This window comes from Bactrocera oleae, chromosome 3 (assembly GCF_042242935.1).
Source record: "Bactrocera oleae isolate idBacOlea1 chromosome 3, idBacOlea1, whole genome shotgun sequence".
Taxonomy (NCBI): domain Eukaryota; kingdom Metazoa; phylum Arthropoda; class Insecta; order Diptera; family Tephritidae; genus Bactrocera; species Bactrocera oleae.
The window spans coordinates 32,256,066-32,269,260 of NC_091537.1; the positions used below are offsets into that span (position 1 = coordinate 32,256,066).

Sequence of the window (13,195 nt, forward strand, 5' to 3'; positions counted from 1 at the left end):
CTGTACTATAACTAATAACATCTTCTTATTAAATCAGCTTACCTGAGATTTCCTTTATTGGTAGCATATTTGATGTGATTGCAAATAGCTTCAAACATACCACTGGTTGTCGTAACATAACGGCAATCGAAAACCTGTAAATAAATAGAGAGAGAATAAAGTATATAAAAATTGCTATGAAAATGCTAATGCACCACTAGAAAATCAAAACTTCAAAGTAATATTCTTAGTAGCAATTACTATTAACCATAGAGTATTATTACTGAAATTTTTTTGATAGAATCATTATGAATCTGAATTTGTGGCTTTAGAAATTTAATCAAATTAATTTCCCTTCACTTTAATGTAGTTCTGGAATATTTTTGTTCTGGTTGGCCCGAAGTTATAATCCCTTCACAAATACATAAGGCTCTTTATCAGAACTTCCGATCGTTCAGTTTGTATGACAGCTATATGCTTAGGGATCCGATCAATTTCTTCGCAAATTGCATTATTGCCTTAGGCAATAACTCATGCCGAATTTCAACAAAATATCTTGTCAAATGAAAAAGCTTTCCATGCAAACACTTAACTCCGATCGTTCAGCTTTTGTAGTAGCTAAGTATATCCTATAGTGATCCAAACAATTTCTTCAGAGATTGCATTATTGCTTTAAATAATAATTCATGCGAAATTTCGTGAAGATATCTCGTCAAAGCAAAAAGTTTTCCATACAATTGCAATACATGATTTCGATCGTTCAGTTTGTATGGTAGCTATGTATAATATATGCTACTGGGGTCTGATATTGGCGGTTCCGTTGGAGAGCTTCTTGGAGGGAAAACAACGAGTGAAAATTTAAGATCGATATCTCAAAAACTGAGGGACTAGTTCACGTATATACAGATAGACGGACATGGAAACTAATGTGTCATTACCAGCAATAATGCAGCTAACAAATGCTAGCAAACAATTATAATACAATACATCGTTTTAATGAACCAAAAATAAAAAATAAGGAAAGTAGCTTCAATTCACATCTTCACTGCTTTAGCGTTTTTAGTTCGAAAATAATTCTCCTATCAATGAACTTCGAACTACGGAGCATCAGTCTTGAGCGACCTAGGAAATTCCGTTGACCGTATCAATTGTCAAACAAAAAAAAAATGATACTGTCAGAGTTCACGTTACTACCAGAAGATTTTGAGTTTATTCTGCAATATTTTTGATGACTTTGGAAAGCTATTGTGTACAAAAGGTACGTTATTATAGTCTTGCTGCATGTAAACTTACCAAAACCTTCCTCCCTTTTGAGAATACTTAATAAAATAGTTAGGTCATATGAAAAGAATGGACGATTCAAGAGCTCAAAGAAAAGTAATGGGTACGAAGGCATTCAACAGCAAAGCAAGAAGGAGGACAAAATCAAGATGGTTGGACGAAGTAAATGAAGATCTGAAGAAACTGCAACTGAAAAACTGTAAAGATATGGCAAAAGACAGAGTATGGAGGCCCATCGTTCAGCAGGCCATAGCTCGCAAAGAGCTGCAGAACCAAATGATGATGATGATGACTTAATATGGAGATAGACAGAAAGGACAAATAAATTGACAATCAATAGTTTTATGCCTAAAAACCATCACACAAACCATATCAAGGTATTAACAACATAATATAATCCACTTCAAAAAGATGTTGTGAAGTCACTAAAAAATGGTTGCTAACAATAATTAAATCAATATGTTTTTTTTTACATTCAAGTTTTGAATTAATCTACACCAAAGTGTATTCAACAAAGTGATATAACTATATGACATTTAATTTTTCTGTCATTGATTTAACCCTTACATTTATCCAAAAATTTAAATTTTGCAATTTAAGTAACCAAATTTTAAAACGAAAAACAAATTGTTTTTTAAATAAATAAAATAAAATGCCGAATACTTGCTGATTGTGCAAAACAAATTATGGAAGCAACTTAGAATGTTTTGCGCTCCAACTGACAACTCGTAACGAGAGAAATGGGCAAAAGTACAATATATTGCGTGAAACTCAGTCTGTCATCAAGAATAGGTGGGCTACATTTTAAAGCGGGGGAAATAATCTCCCTCTAAGAGGACGACTACGCCTCGATGTAGGATCTTTATTGAAATTACTTCCCAATATTGAAAAAAACAAACAAGAAACCTTCATCTTCTGATAAATAGAAATTTTACATTTTCGCCATTGATCAGTAACTAATTTTTAAACTAATAATTTAAACAGTTGGTTAGACAACTGTATAGAGTTTCTAATATTTTGGCGCGGTACTGGTAGCCACATATGCACATACATTTATAGTTAACAAGTAAGGAAGCACTAAGTTCGGATGTAGCCTACCATTTTCTACTCTCGCAAAGACGAATGGTATACTCGTTTGAGATTTCTTTGTGGATTGACCGATATTTTCGGTAGAATGTCCACATATTCAGTACCCAGGGGCTTGAACAGTTTTGGTTCGACTTAGATAATTTTTGGTCACAAGGTGGCATACTTTAAATGTAATACTCACGCAAAGTTTTACCGCGATATAATCATTGCTTGATTTGCATACTGGGATATGAAAAAATCTGTTTTCGCACTCTGAACTAGAAATATGAAAATAATGTTATGTACCGAATTTGACTAAAATCGGTTAAGCAGATCAAAAGTTATGGGTTTTCATCTAAAAGTGGGCGGTGCCACGCCTACTGACTAATTTTGAACGCGGTTCCTATAAAATCATCTCTTACCATCCTAGAGATAAAATTTAATGTCTCTGGCGTGGTTAATGCTTGGTTTATAGCGCTTTTAGTAGTTTTTAACAGTATCGTTATATGGGGAGTGGGCGGGGTTGTCACCCGATTTCATCCATTTTCACACTGTAGGTAGAGGTGCTTAAAACATTTTAAATGCAGATGCCCCTCCCTAATGTGATCCTGTGTACCAAATAACAGTCTTGTATCTTATTGCGGAGTTATAGCAATTTATTTGTTTTTGATGAATGGCGTTTTGTGGTCGTGGCAGTGGTCCGATTACGCCCATCTGCAATACCAACCGTCTAATGGTACAAACAAACATGTGTACCAAGTTTCATAAAGATAGACGGACGGGCGGACACACAGTCACCTGGATTTTCACTCGTCGCTTTATCTTGATCATTTATATATATATAACCCTATATCTAACTCGATTAGTTTTAGGTGATATAAACAACCGTTAGGTAAACAAAACTATTATACTCTGTAGCAACAAGTTGCGAGAGTATAAAAACAGTAGTAATTAATATTTGTAAATAGTGTTGCATTTATACACGTATGTAATTATTTGTAAAATAAATATGAATTCATTATAATGTTGAGAACCAACAGAGTGGTTTCTATCTCTATTACGTTTTTATTTATCATATATAAAGCAAGTGGCTTCATGTTGTTTAAGATCAATAAAAAGCACAGACGGGTTAATATAGTCAAATACATGAATTGTTTACTATTTTATTGTCAAATAAGCTTAAATCAAATACTTATTTCATTTTGTACAATACACTTTGATATACACTACTATTATTAAGTGGAAGGGTTGTAATGAATAAGCTCAAAAACTTCTGTGTCGATTTTAAAAATTCTTTCACCATTGGAAAGCTACATTCACCCTGAGTAACATAGGCTTTATTTATTGCTAAAAAAGATTATGGATCTTTACTAAAACTTAAGTAACGTAACCCAAGGTGTAAAAAAGTTCCCTAAAACGTCTTTCGTCGCATGCGTTGCGGAAATTATTGATGATAGAATAAAAATACAAGTATGATTTACAACATTAAAGAACATACTTGTATACTTATGTACATGTTTATATAACATATCGAGCACCGTCATCGAAATCATCATTATCAAGATTTTAATATGTATATCTCAAACTCGTGTAAAATAAAAAATTAATGGAATAGCTCAAGTGTAGAAAAAAAATTCAATCATAATTTGGAATGAGTTTGATGATTCTTCGCTTTTCTAAATTCAAGATTAACAAAAGTTGAAATAATCGTTCTTATGGTGAAGTGTTGAGATGATTTGATTGACCTTAAATATGCGTATGCAATTGCAAATTAATTAACCACCACAAATATATTCCGAATAATTGCTAGAAATTGGGAATGGTATAATAAAACTATAACCAAATACGCAATGCATTAAAAATTAATGGAAAAATGGTCCTGTTGTCACGTATTCCATGGGTACTATACCACCAATAACGTTTTCGTCTTTATTCATTAATACCATTTACTATATTGAATAATTTATAATAATATAATTTAATATACACCTTAGCCACAGCAGCGCGTGGTCAGGTCTTCTAGTTGCATATAAAGTATCATGAAGTCAAGTCATATTTTCTAAAGTTCTTATGTTCTAATGAACCTGTCCCATATACTATAATCATTTTGGTATGCAAACCACTCAATAGTTTCGATAGCTAAAAATAAATACTATCGATAGTATTTATAGTTTTTCTCTTGGAAATCCACTTTTCGCTAGTTTAAATTAAGAGACTTTGGCTTTGTACTCTTCATTTTTATGAAATAAGATTTGGCTTTATTTATAAAACAAAGCATGAACCATAACAAAAGAATGAAAAAAAATTAATAGCGTTACATATAAAATTTTTCATCTATATAAACTTCTGACGAGTTATAAAGAGGTACATTTATTTATACACTAGCTCAATGTAATATGGACTAAGAAACTTATATTTATATACTTTAGGTTGAGTCAAAAATTCTGATTCTGTATGGCTAAGTGGGGTTATATGCAGCTGGCATTTCAGAATATTAGAAACTTTTACCTAATTGTGAATGTTTTTGCAACATTTTTTCTAACGTGTAAAAATATTTATATGTAACAACTTGTATATTATTTTAAAAAATTTAAACCACAAGCCAAGAATTGAGAGATGATTTAAGTGGTACGATGTTATCCAAAATTAGACTTCACTTACCAGACTATACTTGTATCAATATGTAGCTATATTCAGTGAAATGTTGCTATTTTATAAAAATTGTTGATCTAGATTAGGGCATAAACCGCTGATAATCAAAATAAACTATCGATACTAAAGATAACCCATCGATTGTTTTGCAGCTCTACCGCAAATGTCGCATATGTCATCACTCTCGTGTTTGAATCGTTTCAAATATACTTTGAAACAGCCGTGTCCTGTGAGGATTTGTCTACCACGCCTTAGCCATGACTCAATGTTAGTCGGAATGTCTAACGTCCATTTCGGCTGACTGCTCTTCACCGTCTCTCTCGAGTATTTCATTTTAGGGTTCTGGGTAGCAAATTCATTACAGACATCTTCATCTTTTGGGCTAAGAAATACAATGATTGTATGCCCGCAGCATTTTTCGATATAGTACGAAACACCGAGCATACTCTGAGTGCACAAATGGCATAAATGGAAGAAAGGCCAGGTCAGTAAGATTTTATTTCGTGTGCTTGCTCCCATACTACACGGGTATTAAGCATCAATTGGGTTTAAGCTCTGTATATATATAATACAAGTATATGAAGCTTTTTCAACAATTCCCTCATTTTTAAGGACTGGTTGTGTAGTTATACCAACACCTTTTATGCTAATGTAGCAGTCTCATGGAGATTCCTGCCAGTAATAAGCAGAAAGAAAGTTTTTCTCTCAGCTAAGGTAACTCTATTCTTTAAGCCAATCACCAATTAGCGATATTGTTGCTCTGATTATCGTAATTATTTCTTCTACGTGCTTAGCTATCACCACAACAGCAATGCCATCTGCAAATCCAATGATGTGAACATTTACTTTGAGCCGCAGTACTCCATGCTACATTATGTTCCAAAGTAGCGGTCTGAGTACAAATGCCTGTGGCACACCACCGGTGAATTTATATTCTTTATAGCCTTTGCTTGCGTAGTAGTAGAAAATCTTTTCCTTGAAAGGTGCTTCATATTGAAATGCTCGCATATAAGTATATGTATTTGTATTTATGTGCAAATACGAACCCTGTCTCTTAGTCGTTTTTTTAATGATTAAAGGGTTGTTTACAAAAATTTTGCCATCTCTATAAAGATAAAATTTGAAATTGTAATCACTATTTCGTTGAATTTCTTCCTATTGCACAGTATTTTGGTACTAGTGAAAATTGTATGAATTGCCATAATTTTGCTGTTTTGTGATATTCAGCATAAATTTTGACTTGCACCTATGAAATATTATATGTACGTCGCAATTTGATGATGCACACATTCTAAACATATTTTAGCATATAATCAAAAATGTCTCACATTAAATATGTAGTTTCACCGCTTTCAGCATTGGATATGATGGTATCCAAAGCAGAATATAAGCGCAATGGTAAATTCAACTACAAGTACTTTAAAATGTTAGTTATTGCCTAAAAGTTACCAACTATCCTCAAATGAATTAAAATTTCTTTGTTATTGCGCTTAAGGCAAGCATTAATATGTGGTTTATGCTCTGACTGACTAGTTGACAATAAGTTCGGTTAATAGTCTTCCGAAATAACCACGCCCACTTCAAACTAAAGCATTAACCCTTCAAGTTGATTTAAATTTCAAACTGAAAATTGACATACTATACAATTTGATGGCAGACTGCATAACTGTGTAAACCTAACTTGCAAAAATTGGAAACTCGTAAATACATTTACCACAAACTCCAAATTATATCATATTATATACTTGTATTATATTTATATCCTGAACAGGGTATATAAAGTTTGCCACGAAGTTTGTGACACCCAGAAGGAAACGTCGGAGACCCTATGAAATATATACATAGTCCCTCAGTTTCTAAGCTATCAATCTGAAATTTTGCATCTGTCCTTTTCTCACTAAGAAGCTGCTTATTTGTCGAAACGGCCGATATCGGACCACTATCGGACCACTATAGCATATAGCGGCCACACAAACTGAACGATCGGAATCAAATGTCTGTATGGAAAACTCTTTCAATTGACGAGGTATCTTCACAAAATTAGGCATGAATTCTTATTTAAGGCAATAATGCAATCTCCGAAGAAATTGTATAGATCGGATGACTATAGCATATAGCTACCATACAAATTGAATGATTCGAATAAAGTTCTTGTAAGGAACCTTTGTATTTGTGGAGGGTATTATAGCCTCGGTGCAACCGAAGTAAACGTTTTTTTTTTTTTTTATAAATAAAAATTCATTTTCATACATTTTTATACTCTCGCAACATGTTGCTACAGAGTATAATAGTTCCGTTCACCTAACGATTGTTTGTATTACCTAAAACTAATTGAGTTAGATATAGGGTTATGTATATATTTATAAATGAGCAGGATGAAGAGACGAGTTGAAATCCGGGTCACTGTCTGTCCGTCCGTCCGTCGTCTGTGCAATCTGTAACTTGAGTAAAAATTGAGATATCTTTATGAAGTTTGATACACATGTTTTTTGGTACCGTTAGACGGTGAGAATCGCAGATGGGCGTAAGCGGACCACTGCCACGCCCATAAAACGCCATTAATCAAAAAAAAATAAATTGCCATTACTAAGCGCCACAATAAGATACAAAAATGTTATTTGGTATACAGGATCACATTAGGGAGGGACATCTGCAGTTTAAAATGTTTTTAAAAGTGGGCGTGATCTCGCCCCTAATACGTTTACTGTGCCTAAACCGCTAAAGCTATAATAACAAAATTCACTGAGGGCAAATATTTTTAGAATCTCTATTGACAGTGGGAAGATGGGTGAATCCGGGTGACAACCCCGCCCACTCCCCATATAACGGTACTGTTAAATACTACTAAAAGATATTAAACTTTATCTCTGGGATGGTATGAGATGACTTTATACGAAGCGTACTCAAAATTATACAGTGCGCGTGGCACCGCCCACTTTTAGGGGAAAACCCATATCTTGGGATTCCTCTTATATTTGTATGTTATAGTGCGAAAATGGGCGAAATCGGATTATAACTTCTATAACTTCCCATATAACACCATTTTAAATTCCAGCTGATTCTTGCACTTTCCACTGTGCAAATCAAGCAACAATGATTGTATCGGGGTAAAACTTTGCAGGAATAACGCGTTTAAAGTATGCCATCTTGTGACCATAAATTTTCTAAATCAAACCAAAACATTTCCAGCAACTAGGTACTGAATATGTGGACCCCAGTGCCTATAGTTGACTTTTTACCGAAAGTATTGGCCAATGTGTAGGCTATATAATTGAAATTGATACAAAAAATTAAATAAATGAAACTCTCGATAATAGCATGATTCTGTGTTAAAAATGGGTTAAATCGGATCAATATTTCTTATAGCCCTCATATACGTAATATAAAGATTTTTGAACTTCCGGGTGGCTTTATACCGCATATATTGGCCAATATATGAGTTATCTCAATTAAAATAAGAGAGCGTGTTTTACTTATAACAAGGTATCCTTGTGCCTAAAATGAATCAAATCGGGTCAAAATTTTACCTAGCCTTCATGTAACTAAGGATTTTTGAACATACGTCTGACTTTACTCTATTTGATTGGTGATGGTATGTGAGGTACCTTAATAAAACAGTGGGAGCATTTCATTAGTCTGTAGCATTGTGATATTTTAACGAAATTAGGTGGATACGATTTTATTTTAAATTATGTGGTTTGATGCTGAATTAGAATGAAATTAGGAAAATTAGTTTAATTAACAATAAATTTCGATTTTCTGGTTGACGTTTGCCACATAAGCTTATAATATAAAATTTAGCCACTTTGGTCGAGTTAATATCACATTCATACATATGTATATTTTACTTCAAGCAATAAAACTGAGACTAGCTTAGTCTCTAGCCTTTAATATAAATCAAGAAGATATTAAATTTGATTGTAATTTAATCACGATTTCATTTAATTCTTTCTCAAAATTTTTTTAATATAAGGTTTGAAGGAATTTTAGACCGTTGCGTTCAAAAATCCGATCAGTTAGAAACTCTTCGTTTAGCTGATTTTGTATCTATGTATAAATATAATATTTTAAATCTAGTAGAAAACCACAAGACAGTGATCATGAAGAAGAAGAGAGGGAAGACGATAATTTACCATTTTACAATTTACGGGGTTGTCATGCCTCTTAAAGACGGTGTCGGTTTTCGTAAAAAACGTACCAAAACTTGAATAATTCGGTATAGAAAGTTTAACCCAGATTTGGTCAAAGTTGAGTATTTCCGCGAAATGGTAATGCGTTACTATCCATGGCGGAATGAACAGCCAGATCTCATTGGAAACAGACAGACTTGCATAACACTATCTAATCTAATTGAGGAAAATCAAAGAAAATATGATGTTTTTGGGCAAAGAGAACTTGAAAATGTTCTAGTTAGAGGAAGGTGCTCAAAATGAACTACCTATCGTGGAAAATGAGTTTGGAGTGTTGGCACTTCCAGATATAAGCCTAAATATAAATTTGCTGGACTTGCATGTTGAAGATTCAATAGACAATAGTACTGAATCTGATTTGTATCATTAGCCTTATTAAACTACCTCCTTTAATTCCAGTTGAGGAATTATTTTCATTAGTTCAAAGTCTAAATACTAAGCAAAGACCTATTTCACACATTTGATGCACCAGCTAAAAACAAAACGCAAACTTTATGAGTTCATTAGCGGCGGTGCAGGTGTAGGAAAGAGTCGTTTGATATCTGCAATTTATCAAGCTCTTAACCAAGTTACCTAAAAGTTCTTCTTTGCGCACCTGCGGGTAAAGCAGCATCCGAAATGGATGGATTCATTCAATATTCTCTTTACCTGTTAATCGGTTGAATAGAGAATTGTGGCCACTTAGCAATAACACAGTTAATTTATTGTATTCCAGGCTTATCGATTTAAAATTAATCATAATTGATGAAATATCCATTAGAGGCGCTCGTATGTTTAGCTCTGTTGATGCGAGAGTAAAACAAATTTTCAAAACAGACAGCCCCTTCGGTGTTATACCGATCATAGTGTTGTGTGATTTGACGCAACTCTCACCTGTTGGAGATAGGTGGATATTCCCTCATAATCCCAATGATGCATACAGCACTTTAGTTTGTTCAGGCCTTTGCAATTGCATTGAACCATATGGCATCTGGTTCTATGACAAATGAGAACATATCACGCATTGAAACTTGAGTAGTTAATATCGAGGAAGTTCCCGATGATGCCATACATTTATTTTGGTCCAGTGAAAGGAACAAATGATTTCAATGCCCTCAAGCTCAGTCGAATCCCAACTGAAGTTATTTTTTCAACTGGAAAAGACTCAAGTAAAGGAATTGGTATAAGTGAAAATGAGAATATTTTGGAAAAAGTTAAACTTTTTACAACTTCTGAAACGCAGAGACTGCCCTATGAATTGACACTAAAAACCTCCGACAAATATATGATTACAGTGAATATAAACACGTGTGATGGCTTGGTTAATGGAGTAGCTGGACAACTTATGCAAATTGATTTCCATGGTTCTTTTACAACATTTGTGTGTTTATAAAATCTTTTCAATATAAAAGAAATTAACAAATTTTAATTGAAAGAAATCAGTTTCCGGTTGTCCCGGCTGAGCGAATAACTATTTATATAAGTCAGGGTACATAGGTATAATAAAGTTGTAGTTCATACTCGACCCAGAATGCCTAGAGCTTTAATATACATATTTCGCTTGTAGACGAGCTACTTCTGCAGAAGTTATATTCAGTATAGGAAATTTCACTCCTCCTAACAAATTTTCTGAATCGGATCCTGTATTTAGGGAACTGAGGGAATTGAACACAATTAAAGCTCTCACAACAACTTTCAATTTTATGATTTCCCGAACATCAGGATATCAAATTTTATTTCATAATGTTAAGGGTCTTCACGTTCACATTAATGATATAAAAAAAGACTGTGTGAACTTGGAGTTATCCTTGCGAAAGTTTTGATATACCAGGATTTACTCCAATTATCGAGCTGAGGATAGATAGCACGGAAATAAGCAATAGAAATAAACGAGGCATTATAATATATGCAGAGCTAGCAATACTCTGTAAAGAAAATGCATTCAGGCCGCAAAGTTTTAGAAGCGGTTTTATTTGAATGTTTCAATATTAATATTCTGGTTTTATACAGAAATTCAGCTTTCTCTGTCAGGCATTTAATTGTAGAACTTCAGGAAGTCCTTACTTCTGTGTTATGCAATAAAAATGTGCTACTTGTTGGAGATTTCAATAATTGTTTAGTGTCTACAGGGACTACAATAGGAAATCTGCTCTACAAAAAAATTTTAGTTCCTTGCTTGGTGTATAATATTCAACTACACCTGACGGCACACAAATTGATTGGGCATTTTCAAACATGGATCCTTCCCATGTTAATGCAATTACTTTTGAGACAGTACACAGCTATCATGACTTTTGTCTCTATTTCGAACTAAAGTTTTCGGACTTAGTGTAATAGTTCTGAATTTTTTTTAAATATAATTTTAGAATGGAATACCAATTTTGACAGTAGTTTTTGAGAAAATTTTAAGAAATACATGTAAATAATCTAATTAGGAAAATTTAAATTATATGTATGACTAGAAGACCCCGGCCACGCCTTGCTGTGGCTAAAGTATAATTAAATTATGTTGAGTAAGCAGTGTAATTTAGTAGAATGTTATTATTAAAACTAATTTCAGCATATTTCTCTGTCTATATAGCTCAGTTACCGAGCCAGTTATGATTTAAATAATTATTTTGTGCGACTGGGAAAAAACGGGCAATTAATTAATTTTGTCCGTGTACAATAGAGCTGAAATTGGCTGGAAGTTGGGGACATTTCGTATTTGGTTGCAGTTAGTATATGAAATCTAACTTCTATTCTGAAATCTAACTCATATTATACATATTTTATTATTATTAAATACTTACATTAAAATGAAATCATCACTGGTATTATTAATATTACCGTCAAAGTCGGTACATGTAATTGTGGCGAGTAATTTTCAAAAATTAGTGTGATAGAATTTAATTAAGTAACCACATTTCTGAACAAACGATGCTCTTTCAATATAGTCTATGGCTGTGAATGATGATGACATTCGTTACACCCGTTTTTTTAAAATATGCAAAATTAAATTCCGTAAAAACCTTCTACAGAGTATTAGAAAAATACACCAAAAAAACAGCCGAATCGGTTTAGCCGTTCTCAAGTTATGGCGTGACAACAGAAAACGGGTTTCATTTTTATATATATAGATTTGTTATTATATAATATAAGGCATTATTGTATAAATCTATATATTATATATAAAAGAAAGTCGTGTTAGTTACTCCACTTATAACTCAAGAACGGCTGAACCGATTTAGCTGAAAATTGGCAGGGAGGTAGCTTAGAGCCAGGAGAAGGACATAGAATACTTTTTATCCCGATCGACAGCATTCCCGTGTGACTTGACATGAAACGTCAGTCACTATAAAACGTGGTATAACAAACAAGAATCAGACTTGGAATAACAAAACGCAAATGACAGTTATGTAATGACGTATGGATGACAATTTGATATTTGTAAGAAATCAATAATAAAATTATTTCTATTAAATAAATAATTAACAATTATAATGATAGTGCCATTTCCCATTCGTATAAAATGTGAAGTGTACTATAAAACTCGGTATGGTTGAAAATTTGAGTTTGAGTTTGAGTGAAGTGAAGTTTAATTAATAATGCCGCGACCAAGACGATCGAATCTTTCCCAACAAAGCCGTGATCCAAGAAGAATACAAAATACTGCAAATGGAAGGACTGAAGAAGAACAAGAAATTGCACGTGAACAGCGCCGCCATAGTATGGTTCGACTTCGTGCTTCTCAATCACGAGAACAAAGTGAAGCAGCCCGCGAAACAGCTCGGTTGGCAATGCAGAATCGTCGAGCGAACAACAGAGGTCAACAAATAGATAATTTGCGAGGCAGAACAAGATATTTATCAAGTGCTGATTTGAATCGAGCAGCGTTTCAATACGAGCCATTGTATTCATTGCTTTGTGGCGAAACACAAGAATCACGCCACTTGCTTGCAAATACTCAAAAATACAATGGTTGTTTCCAGACGACGTCATTTGGGGCAGATATTATCGAAGAACGAGGATTTAATCCGACATTTTTGTACTTATATAGAATGTAG

At 33.5% G+C, this 13,195-nt stretch overlaps 1 protein-coding gene across 3 annotated transcripts in view; it reads right to left on the reverse strand.

Moving 5' to 3' along the window:
• Positions 1 to 13,195, reverse strand: part of LOC106620796 (nitric oxide synthase) — a 263,001-nt gene that overhangs the window by 165,609 nt on the left and 84,197 nt on the right. For all 3 annotated transcript variants that reach the window (XM_070106373.1, XM_070106375.1, XM_070106374.1), the window contains one exon: positions 43 to 134. In XM_070106373.1, coding sequence (XP_069962474.1) covers positions 43 to 134 — 92 coding nt within the window. The remainder of the gene's footprint in view (positions 1 to 42; positions 135 to 13,195) is intronic.